This window comes from Tachyglossus aculeatus, chromosome 11, assembly GCF_015852505.1.
Source record: "Tachyglossus aculeatus isolate mTacAcu1 chromosome 11, mTacAcu1.pri, whole genome shotgun sequence".
In the NCBI taxonomy this organism is placed as follows: domain Eukaryota; kingdom Metazoa; phylum Chordata; class Mammalia; order Monotremata; family Tachyglossidae; genus Tachyglossus; species Tachyglossus aculeatus.
The window spans coordinates 60,542,701-60,569,301 of NC_052076.1; the positions used below are offsets into that span (position 1 = coordinate 60,542,701).

At 43.9% G+C, this 26,601-nt stretch overlaps 1 protein-coding gene across 3 annotated transcripts; it reads right to left on the reverse strand.

Moving 5' to 3' along the window:
- Positions 1 to 1,664: 1,664 nt before the first annotated feature.
- On the reverse strand, positions 1,665 to 24,753 carry NUDT19 (nudix hydrolase 19). Of its 3 annotated transcripts, none has more exons than XM_038753842.1 (5): positions 24,713 to 24,753; positions 18,552 to 18,767; positions 8,501 to 9,208; positions 4,231 to 4,438; positions 1,665 to 2,318 (listed from the first exon to the last, which is right to left on the reverse strand). In XM_038753842.1, the coding sequence occupies exons 2-5, from the start codon at positions 18,684 to 18,686 to the stop codon at positions 2,131 to 2,133; spliced, it is 1,239 nt and encodes a 412-aa protein (XP_038609770.1). In that variant the 5' UTR covers positions 18,687 to 18,767; positions 24,713 to 24,753; the 3' UTR covers positions 1,665 to 2,130. The 3 variants fall into 3 exon arrangements, with proteins under 3 accessions (XP_038609770.1, XP_038609769.1, XP_038609771.1); XM_038753841.1 differs by lacking the exon at positions 24,713 to 24,753 and adding an exon at positions 21,901 to 21,942; XM_038753843.1 differs by lacking the exon at positions 24,713 to 24,753 and adding an exon at positions 21,901 to 21,937 and having other exon boundaries at positions 18,552 to 18,743.
- Between the last annotated feature and the right edge of the window lie 1,848 nt (positions 24,754 to 26,601).

Below are 26,601 nucleotides of genomic sequence, written 5' to 3' on the forward strand. Positions count from 1 at the left end.
GAAGTACAAGTTGGCAACCTACAGAGACGGTCCCTACCCAACAGTGGGCTCACAGTCTAGAAGAAGCTGGAGTTAGCAGTGTGGCTCAGTTCTAGGAGCATGGGCTTTGGAGTCAGAGGTCATGGGTTCAAATCAATCAATCATATTTATTGAGCGCCTACTGTGTGCAAATCCTGCCTCCGCCAACTGTCAGCTGTGTGACTTTGGGCAAGTCACTTCACTTCTCTGTGCCTCAGTTATCTCATCTGTAAAATGGGGATTAAAACTGTGAGCTCCCAGTGGGACAACCTGATCACCTTGTAACCTCCCCAGTGCTTAGAACAGTGCTTTGCACATAGTGAGCACTTAAAAAATACCATCATTATTATTATTATTGCAGCATGGCTCAGTGGAAAGAGCCTGGGCTTTGGAGTCAGAGGTCATGGGTTCAAATCCTGGCTCAGCCACTTGTCAGCTGTGTGACTTTGGGCAAGTCATTTAATAATAATAATAATAATAATAATAATAATAATGGCATTTATTAAGCACTTACTATGTGCAAAGCACTGTTCTAAGCGCTGGGGAGTTTACAAGGTGATCAGGTTGTCCCACGGTGGTGTTGGGGGAGGGGGGGCTCACAGTCTTAATCCCCATTTTACAGATGAGGGAACTGAGGGCCAAAGAAGTGAAGTGACTTGCCCAAAGTCACACAGCTGACAAGTGGCGGAACCGGAATTTGAACCGATGACCTCTGACTCCAAAGCCCGGGCTCTTTCCACTGAGCCACGCTGCTTCTCTGGGCCTCAGTTACCTCATCTGTAAAATGGGGATGAAGACTGTGAGCTCCCCCGTGAGACAACCTAATCACCTTGTAACCTCCCCAGCGCTTAGATCAGTGCTTTGCACATAGTAAGCACTTAATAAATTCCATTATTAATTAATTACAGTGCCTGGCACATAGCACCTAATAAATGCCACAAAGGAAGGACGGAAGGCCTCAATGTAGGCCGCCAACTTTACCTCAGATGGAGTGGAGAGGGAGCGGGCTGGAAAGAGCCCGGGAGTCAGAGGTCGTGGGTTCTAATCACTGCCCTGCCACTTGTCAGCTGTGTGACTTTGGGCAAGTCACTTAACTTCTCTGTGCCTCGGTTACCTCACCTGTAAAATGGGGATTAAGACCGTGAGCCCCCCATGGGACAACCTGATCACCTTGTAACCCTCCAGCGCTTAGAACAGTGCTTTGCACATAGCAAGTGCTTAATAAATGCCATCATTATAAAGATGAGCTAGCAGCCCCATGCTGCTAAGCTTTTGGGGCATGAAACTATTTTCAAAATCCTAAGCGCTTAGTACAGTGCTCTGCACACAGTAAGCGCTCAATAAATACGATTGAATGAAAATCCAGGTTGGTTGTCTCATCTGATTTTTGCTTTCTCAAAGTCCAGGCTGTTAAAGTAGTTTGAGTATTCATTAAGCCCCTACAACCTTTATCTTGTTTTGGTTTTATTTCTGCTTGACTTTGACATTTGATGTCCTTGGAGTGGGCATTCAAGAGATTCTAAACCCAAGAAAAGGATTTCTTCTGTACTGGGTTACATCTTTGGTTCCCAGTTTCTGTAGAAACCACTTTGTTGGAGAGTCCTGTAACGACTCTCCACAGGTCCAGTAACGGCAGCAGGTTGGGGGAACAACATGATAAAGCCCTGAAGTGTGACCTTTCAATCAAGAAACATGCTTAATATCACCACTAATATCTGGGGGAGAACTCCGAGGTAGACTGTTGGCTCCCAAAACATGACATGACTTCCCAAGATAAACTCTGCTAACCTTAACTTGACATTTAAAGTAAAACTTGCCCCTGGTAGGTATGGATTCAATTTTCCAGGATAAAATTTATTTTTAAAATATATCTGCCCCCGTCAATCCATCAACGGAACTTACTGTGTACTTACCGTTTGAAGAGCACTGCACTCCGTGCTCGGGAGAGTAGAATACAAGAGAGTTGGTAGACATGTTCCCTGCCCACAAACGGCACTTTATTATCTTACAAACTCTTCTTCGCACTATAATGTGGCCGATATAACTTACTTTGCATCAAAATTAAGGTTTAATTTACAAAGAATAATCTTTAAGTACAGACTTCAAATGTTTCTACAGCTTACACTGTGGGTGAATGTGTTTATATTTTGCCTGGATAGTAATATGAATATTATAACGGTGCCGCTCATATAGCACTATTCTGTGCATCTTTTTGGCATCTTTCATGATCTCTTCAATCTTCTTTTTTGTTGACAAATTGTTGTCTTCTAAAATGGTATTTTCAGGATACAGTTCATCTCCTGAAACAATTTAACAATTCAAATTACAACTAGGAACTTGGGAGTTTGTTTTTCAAATACATTATGACTTCAGGGTTTCAATGACATAGGGCTGGAAATAAGTATGGCAGAGTGGTCCAGAGCAGAGCTGGTAATAAAATAAGTGCTGATGTTCCCGTTCTGACTTGAATCCTATCAAAGAGGAAGGTAGTGTTTTTGGTTTACAGTTTCACAGTGGGGCAGGGGCTGGGGTACCCCCTCACTGGCATATTTACCAGGGAACACACTCGGTCCCCCCCCCAAAACACCAGACTTCATCCAAGCCTAAGCTGTAGTATACCAGGCAGCCGGTTGGCCTCCAGAACACCACTGGCTCAATCAATCACATTTATTGAGCACTTACTGTGTGCCGAGCACTGTACTAAGCACTTGGGAGAGTACAACGTAACAGAGTTGGTACCCAAGGGAGTGGATATAGATGGAGAACTGAATTTTGGGAGGCTCCCACAGAGGGTGGGAGGCAGAGGAAGAGCCTGTGGAAAAGACTTGAGAAATAGTGGGCAGAAAAATAGGAGAAACAGGAGTCGATAGTGCCAACGAAGCCAAAGTTGGAAAAAGTTTCAAGGAGCAGGGGGGTGATCTACAGTGTCAAAAGCAGAAGTTCGGGAAAATTAGGATCGAGTAGAGGCCACTGGATTTGGCAAGAAGGAGATCACTGGTGATCTTCAAGAGGGCAGTTTCCACAGAGCGACTGGGGTCCGTCCCCACCCCGCCAACCCTCCACACATGGTGAAATGGAGTCTCGCCACAATTGCCATTTGAAATGATTGATTGGTCACCCCCGCCCATGGAGCGGGAGAGTGAGGTAGTCTTCTAGAAGCAGCTGGCCACCTTTAAATGCCATGGCCCTATCCCCCATTCTGATCTGAGTCCATTTTTACTATCACCCCTTTCTCTTTTATGATAAGAATACGGTCGAGGCCTGGCTTGTGCAGGGTTCTGATAGAATCAATCAATGGCATTTATCAGCGCTTACTGTGTGCAGAGCACTGTAAGGAAGGAGCACAAGGCCAGTCAATTAACTGATTTCAGATCAAGAGATACATTCTGAGACACTATCCCCCAGAAAATTTGTCTTGCCAAACATGACAGTGTTTTTCCACCCCACTGGGCTGAGCCAAAACAAAAAAGATAGCAAATGCTGCCAGCATTCACTGGTTAACAACTCTGATGCAGGGAGATTAAGCAAAAACTTAGACTGTGAGCTCCATGTGAGACAGGGACTGTGTCCAACCTGATGAACTTGTATCTACCCTACCGCTTAGAACAGTGCTTGACACATACTGAGCACTTAACAGATACCATAAAACAAAACAAAGGTGTTTCAACCTCAGGCTTGGGAGACAGAGGACCTGGATTTTAGCCCCAGCTCTGGCACACGCCTGCTGTGTGACCTTGGGCAAGTCGCTTAACTTCTCTGGGCCTCAGTTACCTCATCTGTAAAATGGGGATTAAGACTGAGACCCCCATGAGGGACGTAGACTGGGTCCAACCTGAGAACAGTGCTTGGCACATAGTAAGCACTTAACAAATACCATTATCATTATTATTATTATTATTATCTTGTATCTACCCCAGGGCTTAGTACAGCGCCTGGTACACAGTAAGCACTTAAATACACCTTAAATCAAACAAAAAAACCCTGCTACTCTGGTCCTGTAATACAGTGACTTAAGTAAAAAGATAGGTTGGGGATGTTTAGTAAATTTCATTAATTCAGACTTCACAGTTTATAAAAATAATTCTTCAGGATTACTTGAACTGTGTTTTGCTTACTAATGCACAAATAGAGTTGGCTATTCAAGGAACTTTATACTACAACTTGCCAAACTGACTACTTATTTAGTGACAGATTTTAACATTGTCTATTTACCTGGTAAGAGTTGTATAATACCATCTGAGGCCGACAACGTGATAATCATCCATCTTTCACATCCTTCTAAAGCACGATCCAAACTAAATCGGTGGAGATCGGAGAGAGAAGAAAAGTTGCAAAATCTTGCCAACTCATAGAACTGAGGTGGTGCTAGCCATATTTCTTTAGATGTGAATTTTTCAATCGCTTCAGTCGGAGATAACCACTGTAAAAAAAAAAAACAAAGAAAATGATGTTTTCAGCATCATCAATGGTATTTCTTTAATGGTATTTGTTAAGTGCTTACTATGTGCCAGGCACTGTACTAAGGGCTGGGGTGGATACAAGCAGATTAAGTTGGACCCAATCCACGTCCCACATGGGGCTAACAGTCTTTATCCCCATTTTACACCTGAACAAACTGGGGCACTGAGGATTTAAGTAACTTGCCCAAGGTCACAGAGTGGACAGCTGGCGGAGCCAGGAATAGAACCCAGGTTCTTCTGACTTCCACACTGTTTCTCATTAAGAGCCTACTGAGTGCTAGATACTGTACTAAGCATTCGGGAAAGTACAACATATTCCCTGCCCTCAAATTTATAATCTGTGGGGAGATAGACAAAAATTATTTACACAGGGAAAGGCAGGGGAAGAACCAGTATAAGCAGGAAGCAACACAAATACATTAGATGAAAGAGCTGAAAAAACATAATTGAGTGTGCATACGTATATATCTACATATACACATATGACTATGTGGGTATCTGTATATATATGTGTGTGTATAGACAGATATACAAACACTTATACATGACTCAAGGGCTGATGATACAGTTAAGTACATTAAGTCCCATGGGTCGATGTTGGTCTGACGCAGCTGGGGCATTTGTAAATTTGTGGGGAATTTTCTTCAGCCTTCTCCAACTACACATATAGAAAAATTTCTCTAAAAACTAAAAAGCTTTCAAGTAATAAATGGTTGCCCTGGTAGGGGCAGAAGCAAGAGATTGTATTTTCAGGGAAAAGGCAAAGGTGCAGAAACATTACCGAAAACCAGTGGCTTATTTCTTCACCTAATCCTAAATTTGAACTCATCAGATTAAAGGAAAGAGGCTTAGTTCTGTAAGGTGAATTCATTTAGGAGAAAGGTTTGCTTTATGGATAATCTGGATGCAGCTTCAAAGGGCACATGAAGTCAAATGAGGAATGACACTTGAGATTTAAAAATAATGATATGGGAAGCGGCTTCCTCCCTCACTCAGGTACATCAATCAATCAATTAATGGGATTTGCTGAATGTATACTGCATACAGAGCACTCTACTAAGTGCTTGGGAGTCTACAATTCAACAGAGTTGGTAGACACGTTCCCTGCCCGCCAGAAGTTTACCATCTACAGGGTGTGACAGACATAAAAATAAATCATGGTTATGTACATAAATTTTGTGGGGCACTTATGTACATACACGTCACATGAGAAGCATTGTGACTCAGTGGAAAGGGCCCGGGCTTGGGAGCCAGAGGTCATGGGTTCTAATGCCGACTCTGCCACTTGTCAGCTGTGTGACTTTGGGCAAGTCACTTAACTTCTCAGTGCCTCAATTCCCTCATCTGTAAAATGGGTATGAAGACGGTGAGCCCCACATGGGACAACCTGATCACCTTGTATTCCCCACCCCAGCGCTTAGAAATGCTTCGCACATAGTAAGCGCTTAACAAATGCCGTCATCACCATCATATGAACACTTATGATCTGAGACCATCAACAGCCCCATCTCCATCCTCGAACTTTCCAGAAACAGAGCCCTTGTGCAGGTGACATGGCTCGTCTTCCTTTTATTAGCTCTGATCATTAGCAAATTTATTGTGAGCCATTCCGGGGGTATGGTAAAGCGTCGCTCGAGTCACCCTGTAGAGATAAATATATTTGGATCCGGATTCATTGTGCAAATCCTTGGTGATTTGCCAAGGCACACTTAAAACGGTCTAGGCCTGATCTCCCTTCGCATTTCTGTTTTCGCTATTCTTCCTGTGCTACTGACGAATATAATGATAATAATAACGACGGCATTTATTAAGTGCTATGTGCAGGGCACTGTTCTAAGCGCTGGCGAAGTTAGAGAAGCAGCGTGGCTCAGTAGGAAAGAGCCCGGGCTTTGGAGTCAGAGGTCATGGGTTCAAATCCCAGCTCCGCCAATTGTCAACTGTGTGATTTTGGGCAAGTCACTTAACTTCTCCCACTGTTGGGTAGGGAATGTCTCTATATGTTGCCAACTAGTACTTCCCAAGTGCTTAGTACAGTGCTCTACACACAGTAAGCGCTCAATAAATATGATTGATTGATTGATTCTCTGGGCCTCAGTTACCTCATCCGTAAAATGGGGATTAAGACTGTGAGCCCCACGAGGGCCAACCTGATCACCTTGTAACCTCCCCAGCACTTAGAATAGTGCTTTGCACGTAGTAAGCGCTTAATAAATGCCATCATTACTATTACAAGGTGATCAGGTTGTCACGCAGGAGGCTCACAGTCTTAACCCCCAGTTTACAGATGAGGGAACTGAGGTGCTGAGAACTTGAGTGATTTACCCACAGTCACACAGCTGCCAATTGGCGGAGCCGGGCTTTGAACCCACGACCTCTGACTCCAAAGCCCGTGCTCTTTCCACTGAGCCACGCTGCTTCAAGTCTCTTCATGTCTTTCTCCCAGGGAGCTCTAAGAAAAGCAGGATCCTAGAGAATCAATCAATCAATCGTATTTATTGAGCGCTTACTGTGTGCAGAGCACTGTACTAAGCGCTTGGGAAGTACAAGCTGGCAACATGTAGAGACAGTCCCTACCCAACAGTGGGTTCACAGTCTAGAAGGGGGAGACAGAGAACAAAACCAAACATATTAACAAAATAAAATAGAATAGATATGTACAAGTAAAATAAATAGAGTAATAAATACGTACAAACATATATACATATATACAGGTGCTGTGGGGAAGGGAAGGAGGTAATCCCAGCTCTCCCATTTGCCCACTGTGTAACTCTGGGCAAGCTGCGACAATTTTGGGTCCCCAGTTTCCTCATCTGTAAAATGAGGGCAAAATAGCTTGTTTCCCCTTCGACTGTGAGCTGCGTCTGATTTGCTTACACTTGTATCTACCCCAGTGCTCAGTACAGTGCTTGGCACAGAGGAAAGCTTAATAAATGCCACAACTAAGCTCTCAGCCACCACATCTGCGGGAGGGGCTAGAAATATAATAGAAAAAGAGCTAACAAGATATCTAAACGTTACAACATGTAAAAAGCCCTCTGAGGCCAGCCTCCAGACTATAAGCCTGTCCTCTGGACTGTAAGCTCATTGTAAGCGCTTAGTACAGTGCTCTGCACACAGTAAGACTATCTCTTAGACTGTGAGCCCACTGTTGGGTAGGGACTATATATGTTGACAACTTGTACTTCCCAAGCGCTTAGTATAGTGTTCTGCACACAGTAAGCGCTCAATACGATTTGTTGATGATTCATTCATTCAATCACATTTATTGAGCGCTTACTGTGTGCAGAGCACTGTACTAAGCGCTGGGGAAGTACAAGTTGGCAACACATATAGAGACGATCCCTACCCAACAGCGGGCTCACAGTCTAGAAGGGGGAGACAGACGACAAAACCAAACCCATTAACAAAATAAATAGAACACGTAGAAATGAAATAAATAAATAGAGCAACAAATAGGTTCCAACATATATCCAGGTGGTGTGGGGAGGGGGCTCAGTGTGGGAAGGCCTCCCGGGGGAGGGGAGCTCCCAGCGGGATGGAGGGAGGGAGGGATGGAGAGAGGGAGGAAGGGATGGAGAGAGGGAGGGAGGGATGGAGAGAGGGAGGGAGGGATGGAGAGAGGGAGGGAGGGAGATATGGAGAGAGGGAGGGAGGGAGGGATGGAGAGAGGGAGGGAGGGATGGAGAGAGGGAGAGAGGGAAGGAGGGAGGGATGGAGAGAGGGAGGGAGGCAGGGATGGAGAGAGGGAGGGAGGGAGGGATGGAGGGAGGGAGGGAGGGGTCCCGGATGATGAGTAAGCGCTCAATAAATACGACTGATTGACTGATTGATTGTGAGCGAGGAAGTGTCTATATACTATCGTTTGTACTCTCCCAAGCGATTAGTAAAGTTCCCCGCACACAGTACAAGCACTCAATAAATACGGTTGCTAATCAGCCGTGGTTTTTAATCCCTTAGGGGAGAAAAAAACCCCAAAAACGTTGCCTCTGTGTCTAGAGAATCTCAAGAACCCCGGACTTTACCTGGAGGCTGACCACTTCTTGCATGTCCGGGAAGGTCTGGGGCCTCCCCTCTAAGCAGCAAACGTAAAAGAAGGTGTCGAAGCGCTTTCCTTCTCTTTTCAGAAACGGGGTCAGCCAGTTGCTCCACTCCTGCAGGGCCCAGATGTCGGGGGCACAGTCCAGGTGGCGGCAGAGCTGCAGGAACTGGGAAGGGTCTTTCTGGATTTTGGCTCGCCAAGGGGCCAGCTCCAGAAAGGGCTGGAAGGCCTGGGGCAGCCGCCAAACTGGGGGGCTTTCCACCGTCCCCGAGGGGGGCTGGGGTCGCAGCAGGAGGATCCCACACTCCTCGAAAGTCTCTCGGATGGCACAGATGCGGAAGGCCACCTGGTCGGGGATGGGGGCACCTCTCGGCTGCTTCACCGGGCCCAGGCCGAAGAAGGGAGGCCCGTGGTGGGGCCGGATGACCTCCAGCCAGTCCGGGGCCCTGTCTGCTTCTGCTAAGACGCCTCCGGGGAAGACGGAGGCCCCGGGCATGAAGTGGCTGTGCCCGCTGCGTTGCAGCAGAAGCACCTGGTAATCCTGGTTACCGGGGCAACTGCTGATGATGCTGCTGCTGCTACCCTGGGGAAGGCCCTGGCCCCTACGAGAGGCCACCATCAGCGTGGCAGCCCTTCGCCATTGCTGCAGGGAGCTTTTCATGGCTCCAATTGGCCCCCAGGATGCGGCACACTGCATATAATAATAATAATAAGAAGAAGAATGGCATTTGCTAAGCGCTTCCTACCAAAGCACTATTCTGTTGCATGCAGAGCACCCTACAAAGTGCCCTACAAGAGTTGGTAGCCACGCGGCCCGCCTCGTCCAATCACATCGCGCGGGAGAACGCGGAGACAGGGGGCCGGCGATGAGACGCCACCGCCCATTGGACGCCGCCGCGGCCGGGCCGCACCGTCTGCGCAGGCTCCGGGCGGAAAGGACTCATCAATCAATCAATCAATCAATCAATCGTATTTATTGAACGCTTACTATGTGCAGAGCACTGTACTAAGCGCTTGGGAAGTACAAATTGGCAACACAATGGTCATCATGGTCATCCTCATTGATGATGATGATGATGATGATGATGTTGGCGTTTGTTAAGCGCTTACTATGTGCAAAGCACTGTTCTGAGCGCTGGGGGGGGATACAAAGTGATCAGGTTGTCAATCAATCAATCAATCTTATTTATTGAGCGCTTACTATGTGCAGAGCACTGTACTAAGCGCTTGGGAAGTACAGATTGGCAACATATAGAGACAGTCCCTACCCAACAGTGGGTGTCCCATGTGGGGTTCACAGTCTTAAGCCCCATTTTACAGATGAGGGAATTGAGGCCCAGAGAAGTGAAGTGACTTGCGCAAAGTCACACAGTTGACAAGTGGCGGAGCGGGATTAGAACTCGTGACTTCTGACTTCCAAGCCCGGGCTCTCTCCACTAAGCCATGCTGCTTCTCGGCCCCTCTGCCCTCACTGTGGAGGTGCTCTCTTGGCCTGCTAGCACTGCTCCGCCAAACCAACGACCACTAAAAATTCCATATTTCCCCTCCTAATCATCATTATTATTAATAATAAGAAATAATATCAATAATAATAATAGTAATAACAATAATGATGGTGGCATTTGTTAAGCGCTTACTATGTGCAAAGCACTGTTCCAAGCGCTGGGGTAGATACAAGGTAATCAGGGTGACCCACGTAGGGCTCACAGGCTTCATCCCCATTTTACAGATGAGGGAACTGAGGCCCAGAGATGTTAAGTGACTTGCCCAAAGTCACACAGCTGACAAGTGACAGAAGTGGAACTAGAACCCACGACCTCTGACTCCCAAGCCCGGACTCTTTCCACTAAGCCACACTGCTTCTTTTTATAATCACGTATCATATTATATAATAATAAATAAGAATTATTACTTTATGATCATCATGATGGTTATATAATGATTTATTATATTATTACAATAGTGATTTATAATAATGATAGTCATAATTCCGGTATTTGTTAAGCGCTCACTATGTGCCAGGCCCTGTACTGAGCGCTGGGGAGGATACGAGCGGATTGGGTTGGACACAGCCCCTGTCCCACGTGGGGCTCACAGTCTCAATCCCCATTTTACAGATGAGGGAACCGAGGCCCAGAGAAGTGAAGTGACTTGCCCGAGGTCACACAGCTGACAAGTGGCAGAAGCAGAACTAGAACCCACGACCTCTGACTCCCAAGCCCGGACTCTTTCCACCAAGCCACGCTGCTTCTTTTTATAATCATGCATCATACAATAATATAATAATTAAGACATTAATTTATGATCATCGTGATTATTATATGATTATATTATTACAATAGTGATTGATAATAATGATAGTAATAATTTTGGTATTTGTTAAGCGTTCACTATGTGCCAGGCCCCGTACTGAGCGCTGAGGAGGATACGAGCGAATTGGGTTGTCCCACGTGGGGCTCACAGTCTCAATCCCCATTTTACAGATGAGGGAACCGAGGCCCAGAGAAGTGAAGTGACTTGCCCGAGGTCACACAGCTGACAAGTGGCAGAAGCGGAACTAGAACCCACGACCTCTGACTCCCAAGCCCAAACTCTTTCCACCAAGCCACGCTGCTTCTTTTTATAATCATGTATCATATAATTATTATATAATAATTAATGACATTAATTTATGATCATCGTGATTATTATATGATTTATGACATTATTACATTAGTGATTGATAATAATGATAGTAATAATTCTGGTATTTGTTAAGCGTTCACTATGTGCCAGGCCCTGTACTGAGCGCCGGGGAGGATACGAGCGAATTGGGTTGTCCCACGTGGGGCTCACAGTCTTAATCCCCATTTTACAGATGAGGGAACCGAGGCCCAGAGAAGTGAAGTGACTTGCCCAAGGTCACACAGCTGACAAGTGGCAGAAGCGGAACTAGAACCCACAACCTCTGACTCCCAAGCCCGGACTCTTTCCACCAAGGCACGCTGCTTCTTTTTATAATCATGCGTCATATAATAATATAATAACTAAGACATTAATTTATGATCATCGTGATTATTATATGATTATATTATTACAATAGTGATTGATAATAATGATAGTAATAATTCTGGTATTTGTTAAGCGTTCACTATGTGACAGGTCCTGTACTGAGCACTGGGGAGGATGCGAGCGAATTGGGTTGTCCCATGTGGGGCTCACAGTCTCAATCCCCATTTTACAGATGAGGGAACCGAGGCCCAGAGAAGTGAAGTGACTTGCCCGAGGTCACACAGCAGACAAGCGGCAGAGCCGGGGTTGGAATCCATGACCCTCTGATTCCCAGACCTGTGCTCTTTCCACTCCGCATAAGCGCTTAGTACAGTGCTCTGCACACAGTAAGCGCTCAATAAATACGATTGATGATGATTAGACCCACAGAGACGGCACGGACATCCTCAAGTGGGTCGAATTTCCCAGGGACTGCCTAGATTCATAATGCCATACTTTGGGACCAGAATTCACCGCTGCCACCTTGTACAAGCAAGTCACTTAACTTCTCGGAGCCTCAGTTCCCTCATCTGGAAAATGGGGATGATGACTGTGAGCCCCACGCGGGACAACCTGGTCACTTTGTATCCCCCCCCCCCACGCCTAGAACAGTGCTTTGCACATAGTAAGCGCTTAACAAATGCCATCATTATTATTATTATTATGCCCTTACACCAAACATATATATATGTATATATGTTTGTACATTTTTTTTTTACTCTATTTTATTTGTACATATCTATTCTATTTATTTTATTTTGTTAGTATGTTTGGTTTTGTTCTCTGTCTCCCCCTTTCAGACTGTGAGCCCACTGTTGGGTAGGGACTGTCTCTATATGTTGCCAATTTGTACTTCCCAAGCGCTTAGTACAGTGCTCTGCACATAGTAAGCGCTCAATAAATACGATTGATGATGATCAGCAGAATTACAGAAGTTAGTGATCAAGCAATCGTGTTGATTGAATGCTTACTGCGGGCAGAGCACTGTACCAAGCGCTAGGGAGATTACAATGCGACGTGGGACAACCTGGTCACTTTGTATCCCCCCAGCGCTTAGAACAGTGCTTTGCACATAGTAAGTGCTTAACAAATGCCATTATTATTATTATTATTATTATGCCCTTACAACATGCATAAGCAGAATTACAGAAGTTAGTTATCAATCAATCGTGTTGATTGAATGCTTACTGCGGGCTGAGCACTGTACCAAGCGCTAGGGAGATTACAGATATGTTCCGGGCCCACATCGAGCTCACAGTCTTCCAGACACGGCATCCACCCTTCCTCTTATGATTATCAATCAATTAATAGGCGGTATTTATTGAGCGCTTGCCGGGTGGAAGAGCACCGGTACTAAGTGCCTGGGAGGGGACAAAACACGGGGTCGGTTGGACATATTCCCTGCCCAGAAGGAGCTTGCGGTCTAGAGGGGGAGAGAAAACACCCCATTTTTCACCAAAAGCAATATTGCCACCCCACCTCTCTCAGAGTGCAGTTTCACTGGATCAGTTCTTGGCCGTGAAAGATCAGCCGGGATCATCGTGCCGCCGAGACGGGTCACTGACACCTAGCAAGCGATCGGTCACGGTGGATCAAACTAGAAGTGGGTTTTTAATCAATCAATCAATCAATCGTATTTATTGAGCGCTTACTATGTGCAGAGCACTGTACCAAGCGCTTGGGAAGTACAAATCGGCAACACATAGAGACAGTCCCTACCCAACAGAGGGCTCACAGTCTAAAAGGGGGAGACAGAGAACAGAACCAAACATACCAACAAAATAAAATAAATAGGATAGAAATGTACAAGTAAAATCAATCAATCAATCAATAAATAGAGTAATAAATATGTACAACCATATATACATATATACAGGTGCTGTGGGGAAGGGAAGGAGGCGAGATGGGGGGGTGGAGAGGGGGACGAGGGGGAGAGGAAGGAAGGGCCTCCTGTTTTTAGACACTTAGTAAGCGATCGGTCACGGTGGATCAAACTAGAAGTGGGTTTTTAATCAATCAATCAATCAATCGTATTTATTGAGCGCTTACTATGTGCAGAGCACTGTACCAAGCGCTTGGGAAGTACAAATCGGCAACACATAGAGACAGTCCCTACTCAACAGTGGGCTCACAGTCTAAAAGGGGGAGACAGAGAACAGAACCAAACATACCAACAAAATAAAATAAATAGGATAGAAATGTACAAGTAAAATCAATCAATCAATAAATAAATAGAGTAATAAATATGTACAACCATATATACATATATACAGGTGCTGTGGGGAAGGGAAGGAGGCGAGATGGGGGGGTGGAGAGGGGGACGAGGGGGAGAGGAAGGAAGGGCCTCCTGTTTTTAGACACTTAGTAAGCGATCGGTCACGGTGGATCAAACTAGAAGTGGGTTTTTAATCAATCAATCAATCAATCAATCGTATTTATTGAGCGCTTACTATGTGCAGAGCACTGTACCAAGCGCTTGGGAAGTACAAATCGGCAACACATAGAGACAGTCCCTACCCAACAGTGGGCTCACAGTCTAAAGGGGGGAGACAGAGAACAGAACCAAACATACCAACAAAATAAAATAAATAGGATAGAAATGTACAAGTAAAATCAATCAATCAATCAATAAATAGAGTAATAAATATGTACAACCATATATACATATATACAGGTGCTGTGGGGAAGGGAAGGAGGTGAGATGGGGGGATGGAGAGGGGGACGAGGGGGAGAGGAAGGAAGGGCCTCCTGTTTTTAGACACTTAGTAAGCGATCGGTCACGGTGGATCAAACTAGAAGTGGGTTTTTAATCAATCAATCAATCAATCGTATTTATTGAGCGCTTACTATGTGCAGAGCACTGTACCAAGCGCTTGGGAAGTACAAATCGGCAACACATAGAGACAGTCCCTACCCAACAGTGGGCTCACAGTCTAAAAGGGGGAGACAGAGAACAGAACCAAACATACCAACAAAAGAAAATAAATAGGATAGAAATGTACAAGTAAAATCAATCAATCAATCAATAAATAGAGTAATAAATATGTACAACCATATATACATATATACAGGTGCTGTGGGGAAGGGAAGGAGGCGAGATGGGGGGATGGAGAGGGGGACGAGGGGGAGAGGAAGGAAGGGGCTCAGTCTGGGAAGGCCTCCTGTTTTTAGACACTTAGTAAGCGATCGGTCACGGTGGATCAAACTAGAAGTGGGTTTTTAATCAATCAATCAATCGTATTTATTGAGCGCTTACTATATGCAGAGCACTGTACCAAGCGCTTGGGAAGTACAAATCGGCAACACATAGAGACAGTCCCTACCCAACAGTGGGCTCACAGTCTAAAAGCGGGAGACAGAGAACAGAACCAAACATACCAACAAAATAAAATAAATAGGATAGAAATGTACAAGTAAAATCAATCAATCAATCAATAAATAGAGTAATAAATATGTACAACCATATATACATATATACAGGTGCTGTGGGGAAGGGAAGGAGGCGAGATGGGGGGGTGGAGAGGGGGACGAGGGGGAGAGGAAGGAAGGGGCTCAGTCTGGGAAGGCCTCCTGTTTTTAGACACTTAGTAAGCGATCGGTCACGGTGGATCAAACTAGAAGTGGGTTTTTTATCTTTCGCAGCACAACATGGAACAGCCTTTTGTGCGCAGAACGCAGCCAAGACCACCTTGACCTTTCCAGTCACACTCATTCTAACGGGTGAATTTCACCGTCGGTGACATCACCTTCAAATACCAAGTGCAAATATAAATAGCCTCCTTATAGAGCCCTGTGTTATCTTCCTTTGAGACTATCCAGCTTTCCTATTCCCTAGGGATCCCTCATTGCATTTCACTAATGCTAAATGGTGTTTTTAATGATATGCTCATTTTTATTAGATAGCACCATAATCCTCTGAGGCAGTTTAGTACTACGTGATCCTCCTTTTAAAGATAAGGAAACAGAGGTCTTAGAAGTGTTGATTTGAAGGTCTTTTATCAAGTCAGTGATATTTGCTATTAAGAATTAAGCTGCACAGCTCCCACGATCCAGGTCTGTGGTTATCTATTCCAAGTTATGGAGGTGGCTGGGAGACAGTGGAGGGGAGGAGGGAAATTGGGTCTATTATACTTATCAAGAGCATATACTCTCACCACCCCCAAATCCAACCCTCAAATTCCAGCAGAACCTCAAATGAGAAACTGGGCCACCTCTACACTGAGGGTCACAACTTTAAAAACTCCTTCTACCACCTTTTCCACGATATAATATAGACTCAATCAATCCGTCAGTCATCTTTACTGAGCACTTACTGTGTGCAGAGCACTGTACTAAGCACTTCAGAGAATACAGAGTAACAGAGTTGGCAAATACATTCCCTTCCCGCAGCAGGTTTACAGTCTAAAGGACTGTAGGGAGGAGAACTGTGGCACCGGATAGAGCCTGCAATTTTCAGCCTATTTAGCTGAGGTCAAGCCGCTACTTCACCCTCTGATCCCCAATCGGAAAATGAGCAGAGAGGAAAGTAAAAGCAAAGAAGCAATTCTAGAGAACATGCGGCAAATCTTTTCCAAATTGCCCCATCGGCACGGCACGTTGTTGAAAAATGGAAGTTAGCCGTGGATGGTAAGGTTTGAGCGGTCTTACTACTGCTGCAAAATAAGGCCTTTCAGTTTAGACTGTTAGTACTTTTTTATAGATTAGCCTTTTGGGAAATAATTATACTTGATTGTTAAAATACCTCTTCCCTCCATATGGATTTTCTTAGCTTAGGGGTTGGGTTTTCAGTTTGACTGAACACTTTTCACCTTCTTTATTAACGAAGTTTCTCCATAAAAAATTCTCTCGTGATGAAAACTACTGACTTCTTTCTTCCTAATGTCCAAGAAGAGCTCTCCCGAGCACAGCAGGCAATTATTTTATGAGCTGCCACATTACTGTTGCATTAGCCCTCTATTGTCCAGAAATAAATAAAAACATTCCTTCTTGAGCACCGAATTGCTGGGGAGTGATCTGGGCATGGAAAAAATTGGGGTTATCGCTCATTAATAAACAGTGTTCCCTGTGGGTCATTAATGAAGCACTGGCATTTTCAAGAATTAAAGTGGGTAGGGAATGTGTCTGTTTATTGTTGTATTGTACTCTCCCAGGCTCCGAATACAACGTTATGCACACAGTAAGTGCTCAATAAATACTACTGGATGAATGAAAGACTGAATGGTATTTATTGAGCACTTACTATGGGCAGAGCACTGTACTAAGTGCTGGGGGCACGTGCAATACAAAGGAATTAGCAGACGTTCCCTGCCCCTAACGAGCTCAGTCTAGAAGGGGAGACATTCATTAATAGGAATAAATAATATATAATGGGTCTATGATTTCCCAAGTCGGCCCTGTTGTTGGCTGATGCAGTGGAAAAAGTCCTGCTCTGAGGAACAGGTAATCAATCAATCGTATTTATTGAGCGCTTACTGTGTGCAGAGCACTGTACTAAGCGCTTGGGAAGTACAAGTTGGCAACACATAGAGACGGTCCCTACACTAATCTGAGTTCTAGTTCCAGTTCTCCCTGCTGGGGCTATGCCCTCAGTGATGATGATGATCATCATCAATCGTATTTATTGAGCGCTTACTATGTGCAGAGCACTGTACTAAGTGCTTGGGAAGTACAAATTGGCAACATATGATGATGGCTTACGACCAAAGAACCACGTGGGGCTAGACGGACAGGCCTAGCAGGAATCCTGAAAAATAACTGATTAGCATTGGGTAGCAAAGGTCACAGCGATTACTGGGCAAGTCACTTCACTTCTCTGCGCCTCAGTTACCTCATCTTTAAAATGGGATTTAAGACTGTGAGCCCCACGAGGGACAGCCTGATCACCCTGTAACCTCCCCAGGGCTTAGAACAGTGCTTTGCACATAGTAAGCGCTTAATAAATGCTATCATTATTAGAGAAGCAGCGTGGCTCAGTGGAAAGAGCACGGGCTTTGGAGTCAGAGGTCATGGGTTCGAATCCCCACTCCGCCGCATGTCAGCTGTGTGATCTTGGGCAAGTCACTTAACTTCTCTGGGCCTCGGTTACCTCATCTGTAAAATGGGGATTAAGACTGTGAGCCCCACGCGGGACAACCTGATCACCCTGTATCCTCCCCAGCGCTTAGAACAGTGCTTTGCACATAGTAAGTGCTTAACAAATGCCAATTATTATTATTACCAAGGGGAGCGGCATGGCTGATCGAAAGAGAACAGGGCTGGGAGTCAGAAGACCTGGGTTCGAATTCCGGCTCTGCCCCTTGCCTGCTCTAGGACCTTGGATCAATCATTTAATTTAGCCAAGCCTCAGTTTCCTCATCTGTAAAAAGGCCCCACTTCCCATTTAGACTGCGAGCCACAGAAGCAACGTGACTTAGTGGATAAACCACGGAAGTGGGAGTCAGAAGGACCTGCGCTCTAATCCCACCTCCGCCATATGTCTGCTGTGTGGCCTTAGGCAAGTCACTTCAATCAGTCAATCAATCAATCGTATTTATTGAGCGCTTACTGTGTGCAGAGCACTGTACTAAGCGCTTGGGAAGTACAAGTTGGCAACATATAGAGACAGTCCCTACCCAACAGTGGGCTCACGTCACTTCTCTGGGCCTCAGTTACCTCATCTGTTAAAAATTTGAGCTCCTGGTGGGACGGGGACTGTCTCCAACCTGATTAACATGTATCTACCCCAGTGCTTAGAACAGTGCTTGGCATATAATAGGTGCTTTAACAAGTGCCATAATTATTATTATTATATGGGGCAGGGACTGTGCCTGATCCGATTATCCTGTGGGGTGACCCCAGCTCTTAGCCCAGTGTTTGACACAAAGTTGGCATTTAAATACCACAATTATTACCAAGGCGATCACCTTCCGAGTCACGGGGCCTTGGCACAGCATTGACACAATGCTGCAGTCACGTCGGCCATAAATGGGTCCTGTATGTCAAAAAAACCCCGAAACGTCGCATACCTTTCGCACTGTGCTGCCCATTGTCTTCCTTGGCACTTGCTTCAGTAGGAATATGACGGGGAGAGTCCAGAGACCAAAAGCGGCGCGGTGCTCACCACCAGTACTTGAATCAATTCCTTCGTGCAGGTTTTCCATCCTAAAGTCTCAGAACCAACGCTCTTCCGCTCGTCTCGGCAGAGACAACCTTTTCTCCTAAGTCAAAAGATGCAGCTTCATCTATACAGAATACAAGAACAGTTGTAAAGTAGAAAAAGTGCTAACATATAGTGAAGTGCCTCATTTCCAATATGCAATATTCCAGAATAATTTACCTAGCCAGCTACCTTATTCTGAGGAACTTGAAAGATTCTACTATCAAAGATATGGAATTTACCATGCTACTGATAGATAAAATGAAAGCTCTAATGATGTCAGTCAGGGTTGAAAAGATTAAAGCTTTAGTTATTGATTAGGGCTTGTTTTTGGTTTGCTGAGAGGGAGGACTGGAGAATTATGATTCAGGAAGATAATTTCTCTCTACAGGATTCGATATCCTTGTTTCAATGGGAGAAATACGCTAGGGTAAAAAGTTCCACAAACGAACACAAAATAGAGGAGTAGCGTGGCCTAATAGAGCACATGCCTGGGAGTCAAAAGGACATAGGTTCTAATCCCACGTCTGCTGTGTGACCTTGGGCAAATCACCTAACTTTTCTGTGCCTCAGTTACCTCATTTTCGATTTCATTTATTCTGATAGAAAGAGTTACGAGCAGTTGAAACTACGTCGTTCTCTTCACCGTTTAAGTGTAAGGTCCTTCTTGACAGGAAACAGGTCTCGAGCTTCTGTTTCACTTCTCGCACTTAGTACAGTGCATTGCCCTATGTGCCGTGCGTGGGGCGGAGATTGTGTCTGACCTGATTATGTGGTATAATAATAATAATAATGATGGCATTTGTTAAGCGCTTACTATGTGCAAAGCACTGTTCTAAGCGCTGGGGGGGATACAAGGTGATCAGGTTGTCCCACGTGGGGCTCACAGTCTTAATCCCCATTTTACAGATGAGGGAACTAAGGCTCGGAGAAGTTAAGTGACTTGCCCAAGGTCACACAGCAGACGTGTGGCAGAGCCGGGATTCGAACCTATGACCTCTGATTCCAACGAGCCCAGGTTCTTTCCACTGAGCCACGCTGCTTCTCATCTGCCCTAGTGCTTAGCACATAGTAGGCTCTTAACAAATCCCACGATTACTGTTACTGTATAAACGTCATTAATAATATTCATTCATTCAATCGTATTTAGTGAGCACTTACTGTGTGCGGAGCACTGTACTAAGCATCTGGAAAGAACAATTCAGTAACAGAGACAATAGCTGCCCAACAAGGGGCTCACAGTCTAGTACCACAGTATTATCCAAACAAAACAACCTAGGATGCATTCCGTGTTCTTAATTAATAAAATATAGCTCCAAAAATTTCTTGGGAAGGATTTGAACTGTTTAAACAATGGAAATAAATGGTCTTATGGGCTTCTTTTCTTTGGGGAGAACTGAGTTTACAGTTCTTGGGGCTTAAGTGGTGTCAGGGCTTGTCAGGACATTCCCCTCCCCACAGCACTTGTGTACATTTGAACCTATTTATTAGTCTATTTGTTTTTAATAGCTATAATTCTATTTATTCTGATGGTATTGACACCTGTCTACTTGTTTTGTGTTGTTGTCTGTCTTCCCCTTCTAGACTGTGAGCCCGTTGTTGGGTAGGGACAGTCTCTGTATGTTGTACAGTGCTCTGTAAGCGCTCAAGAAATACGATTGAATGAATCGTATTTAGACTGTGAGCCCACTGTTGGGTAGGGACTGTCTCTATATGTTGCCAACTTGTACTTCCCAAGCGCTTAGTACAGTGCTCTGCACAGTAAGCGCTCAATAAATACGATTGATTGATTGATTGATTGAATGAATGCATTGGCAACTCATAGCTTTGGGCCTCCTTAGTTTGGCAATCCACAGCCCTATCACCCCTGGATTTGCCACTTCAATTGGAGTTTATATTTTCACAGAATAGAAGATTACTGTCTGTTACACTGCCCAGCATAATTACATATTTATTCCAGAGTTAGCAAATTCTGAAAAGCGGCAGGTTTTTTTTATAGTATTCGGTAAGTGCTTACTCTGTGCAAGGCACTGTTCTAAGCCCTGGGGTAGATGCACATTAATTACGTTGGACACGGTCCCTGTCCTACATGGGGTTCTCCATCTTAATTCCCATTTTACAGATGAGGTAACTGAGGCACAGGGAAGTTAAATGACTGGCGCAAGGTCGCACAGCAGACAAGTGACAGAGCTGGGATTAGGACCGAGGTCCCTGCTCTATCCATTAAACCATGCTGCAGCTTCTTCCAATCACTTTACTGTACAAGCCTCTCAATCAGGTTGGTTGCCTTAGGGAGTTAAAAATCTGAAGAAAAACACTAATGGACAAGAAAATTAGTAGAGATCAAGGTGTAAAATTTTGCTGCAGATTTTTCTCTTTGTCCAATTCACAGATAAATGAGCAATCGTCAGTCAGCTCCTCCTTCATTTTGGGTACGCGTGAACTAAGGCGAACATCAGACTCTCTCTGCTAATCCCACTTTTATTGAATGTTTACTATAGCAAAAGACAACTCCTGTGTAGACCTACTGTTTGGTCCAGATTTCACCCTGCATTAAAAGACTAGTATAATCGTATTGAGGAGAAGCATTTGGAGAGCTTTAATCCAGGGGGATTCCTGACTGCCTCTTTATGTAATGAAAATCTGTGAAGGGTAAACAGATTCCTACCTTCACACACATTAGAAGATGCATAACGATGTAGAATCAAATTAGGGATTAACAAAGATATCTTAAAATTCCTCAGCCGACAAGTAATCTTTTCAGGGGCACTTTTCCCTCTATAGTATACATTTTCCTCCAATGTAACGTATCATTTCCATTTTCTTGTCTTACAGTATTTTAAATTAGAATCACTATTCAATAGAAAATAGATGTTAATTTGAATGTGATTCTGGTGCCACATACATAAGCTATTCATGCAGTGCTTTCCAATTATAATATTAGGAGAGTTGATGTAATTATTGCTTTGCGCTGAGTTAATTTAATGAATAAAATTCTCTCAGCCTTGGTACTACACGGCAAAGTTGAACATTTACAATTGGAGAGAATCAATTTAGATATTTTGGTTGCTAGGAGATTCCTGCTGCCTTCGAAACCATACACTACTATATAGTTCTTTGCTTCAAACTACTTCTTTGGAATTCTAATTTTCATTGAAACTGAAATTTACCGAGAATAGTAATAATTATAATAATGATGGCATTTATTAAGCACTTACTATGTGCAAAGCGCTGTTCTAAGCGCTGGGGAGGTTGCAAGGTGATCAGGTTGTCCTATGTGGGGCTCACAGTCTTCATCCCCATTTTACAGATGAGGTAACTAACTGAGGCACAGAGAAGTTATGTGACTTGCCCAAAGTCACACAGCTGAGAAGTGGCGGAGTTGGGATTTGAACCCATGACCTCTGACTCCAAAGCCCGGGCTCTTTCCACTGAGCCACGCTGCTTCTCTGGTGACATCCGATGATCATATGATGATGATGAGAATGATGACAGATAAAATGTATTGATTTCAGAGTGGACTCAAACATAGATTAGTAAAGTCAGTTAATTCCCTATTTTTAAAATTATCACAGTAGACCAGTTTGTGAAAAAAAACCCCTTATTTTAAAACACTATCACAGATTTTATCCCAAATCCGATCCTTGAAACTAAAATATGCGTATTATTTCAGTGCAAAGCAAATGCCATCTTTTTGGTATCTTTTTTTCAAACACTACTAATCCTTAGCATATTTGGGCAGCAATCTGTCCTTTTCAAAAGTCATAAAGCTTACATTTTGAAAATCATTTTTAACAAAAAATATTTTCTCTTTCCAGCAAATGAAAATAGCTCCTGGAATAAAGTCTTAAAACGAATTAGTAGGGCTATTATCAAAAATTGCCAATATGCCTCAACAGTGATAGCTCAGGACTTAACACGGAGGTTCAGTTTTCAATTTAAAGGAAGAGGATTTTGTCTTCTGAATACATGAAGAGAGGTGAGGCTTCTTAATTGGACAAATGCAGGTGAAAAGCTTATGATTAATGGGATGCTGATGAGATTGAAAAATTGCAATACCAAGAACATATGAAGTGTGGGGCATTTCCTCAAGCTTCTTTTCCAATTGAGAGAATGTGAAGGCCTCATCTTGAACTTTGCCCCCACCAAATACTCTGTTTCAAAATAAAATTCTTAAAATATGTTGAAATTACTTTGTACATTACTCATTTGCCCTCATGCATAAAGCTACGAACAGGAATTTTTAGATAACGATGAGGGTAAAGGTTAAATTGTGCCAGTGCTCTACTGGACTTAAATATATGATGTGATTTGATGCAGAGTATAAGCACATAAGCTGAATTTATCTATTTAGAGAAAAGACATGCCCAAGAGATATCTAGCGACATTTTATCGATGTGATTCTTCGCAGGAAACCGTTTTTGAATGTGATGGTGTTTTTAAATAGGAAATGTTATATTCTTAATTCTTAAAAATTGAGCATATAAAAGTAATAGGCACCGATAGAAATATTGATTGTGATTTAGGGCCATTCACAAAATCAGTTTCACTTGCAGCAAGGGTTACGATCTCTGCAATCAAAACCTTTAAGTAGCGCATGAAGAACTATTGTTGAACAAGGCCCACGTCTACATGTACAGTAAGTGGAGAAGCAGCAAGGCCTGATGGATGGAGTACGGGCGTGGGAGTCAGAAGGACCTGGGTTCTAATTCTGGCTAGGCCACTTGTCTGCTGTGTGACCTTGGACAAGTCACTTAACTTCTCTGTGCCTCGGTTACCTCCTCTGTAAAATGGAGATTCAGGCTGTGATCCCCGGGCGGGACACGGATTGTGTCAAACCTGATTAGCTTGTGTCGACCCCCAGCACTTAGTACAGTTCCTGGCACAGAGTAAGCTCTAAACAAATGCCATAAAAAAAGTTAAAGCACAAAGCTATACTGAGGTTGGATCCAGAAAGGCTGCACTAATTATACCACCAATGAACAATTACTGATGTATTTCTCAATTTTTCTTAAGGGGGAATACACAAACACAATGGATCATCTCCATAGAACAAGATTTAATGAGTAATTCCAAACAAAATGACCAATTTTTATTAAAAAAAATTCCTCCTCATCTGAAGGAACTGAAGACAGTGAAAATATTGGTAGATGTAGTTTTTGGGTTTTGGATTTCCAGCTACCTTCAAACTTTACTGTCTCCACTCAACTCTGAAAAGAATGGGACACACAGGGCCTACCCAGAGAAATTCAGGATGCCAATTAATTTATGAGAAAACATGCTCTATAATGGAACTCTGACCCTTGTGTGTACAGAACCAGGATCCTTTATGGTCTTCAATTCGGATCCAAGGAATCAGGATAAATATTACCACTTCTAAAGTTTCAATCAGGATGAAGACTTTAGGTGTATTCAAAAAAATCAGACTCGAAAATGATAGATTTTTCCTCTTGCGGAGATCAGTGCGATTTTCCCACTTTGTGGGGATGGCGTGGAAAGTGAACGGGAGAGATGGTAGGAATTCTAATTTTCTACTACAGCTTGTCACTGGTATCATCTCCACTCCATGCGCTGCTTCCATCATTGTGCCTACGAGAATTGGCAACCTCAGATGGGTTCCTAGGAGTCCTGCTTTCACCCTTTCTTCCTCTCAATCCCTTCACCTCTTCCAGTACACTACAAATGGAGCCATCGTGATACTTTCAAGGCAAATTTGACTCTTTCCATTTCAGTGTTCCTCTCCTTTCCTGGGGATGTTCTCGCAACTCCTGGATAACCAAACAAAACTGCACCCAAAACCCTCCCTCCATTTTTGATACTGTTTCGAGAAACTGCATTGCAATTCTGCCTTTTCGATTCAGTTTCCAAGCGGTTAGTAACCAAATACGTGGTCGTACACTTCATTCGAGAGAGAAATGTAAGTCTGACCCTTCTTCGGCTTCCCCATTAGCTCTGTGCTTCTTCCCTCTAGACCGAAAGCTTGTTGTGGACAGGGAATGATGATGATGATGGTATTTGTTAAGCACTTACTATGTGTCAAGTACTGTTCAATGCGCTGGGGTAGACCCAAGGTAATCAGGGTGTCCCACGTGGGGCTCACAGTCTTCATCCCCATTTTACAGATCAGGTAACTGAGGTGCAGAGAAGTTGAGTGACTTGCCCAAAATCACACAGCTGATAAGAGGTGGAGCCGAGATTAGAACCCACGACCTGTGACTCCCAAACTCTTTACACTAAACCATGCTGCTCCCCATGTGTCTACCGTCTCCGTTATATTGTTCAGTTCTCAGCATTCAGTACGATTGATGATGATGATGATGATGATTATGATGATTCAGTAAGGAATCAATAAATATGATTGATCGATTGGTTTTTCTCCCCGACCCCCATTTCCTGGTCACAGGCAATGTATCGCCCTTTTCCGGTACATCTCTGTACCGGATGTAGAGGGTCCCTGTTCCTTGGTGAAGGATCAAATGAATAAAGAGGAACAAGGAGACACCCCAAAAGAAGCATGATGCTCAACTCGAAAACATCAGGGAAAACTGAAATCAAACCACTTGGAAACAAATCACAGATAAAAATTTCCTATCTGAACCGCTCAGTTCGTTTTCTTTATAGACAATAGAGTCAAAAGACAGAGTCAGAGACGACAGTTCACCAGAGGCGACGGGAGTAAAGAAATGGTTTGCTACCCCTGCGTTCAAGCACTTCAAACATCTTGGAAAAAGAATAAAGACTACAGCAATGAACAAATGAATCACATCCCTCAGATCTAATCATTTAAGTTTTATCATTGTTGTTACTGTATTTCAATCTAGCCTACGAGACTGTTACCGAGCATGTGCTTTTAAAACGCCCGGACATCATTAATTGATTATTTGCATTAAAACAAAATTGATAGGCAGTGACTTTCAGGATAATTTGCTTTGCAAGAGGCCACCTTACGGTCTCGGATCAAGTTTGTGTTCTCATTTTTCCCTTGGTTTGTGTAATACTTGCTGATTTACTCACACTGCCCAAAGCTTTATGAAAATCTGCTCCTCAGATTTGTGATTAGACCATTCATGTGGTCACATATAAATCCCAAGTTGAAGAGCCCCCCATCAGTCCATAAAATAAATGACCAGTGGTTTCAGTGGGAGCTCTTCTGACAGAAGATTATGGGATTATGTCCCACAGCTTTATCCCCACATCCCCTTTTTCCTCTATGGCGGTGCCTCAACTCTCTTGTGGCTGCGGACAATGACACCTTGGAGTCTGGGACAAAAAACAGCAGTTTTAATCGGGGACCGTGTTAATTTTAACTGTAGAAAACGCTAACTTTTTGGTGTAGGTGCAGCTGAGCCAACTTATATCGCATAAGCGATTTGGACAAACAAGACTAAAAATCTGAGAGAAAAGAGAACCCCGTATAACCATAGGTAAACCTCTTCCTTTTAGGAAAGACCGCCTATCGTGATTGGGACTGGATCAACTCACCCCGACGCTGAACAAAACCGTATCGAGTAGGAAACCTGTTTCTAAAACTTGGACTCCAAAGAGCTAAAATGGAAATGGATTTACATCTTCATTTTACAGTTTTCTCCCGGTTCTGGAAACACCGCTGTGAGATCTCCAGATTTCCCCCCTACATTAATCTATTTTTTCCCATCTTCTAGAGAGTCTAAGGATATCAAAAAGCCTGAACAAACTGCAAACACGAACCAGCAGCATATCAAAACCCCTGAATGAAGGGCAATTTGGGGCTGAGAAGAGTCTTCTATTATTAGCAGATTAATCTCTCCTATTAGGGATAAGGCTCTAAGTACCCAATTAACTCTTCCCCGACCAGCCACAGGGATAGATCCTGTTTCCAACAGACCCTGATAGTTCATACCCAATTAACCCTTCCCCGACCTGCCACAGGGATAGATCCT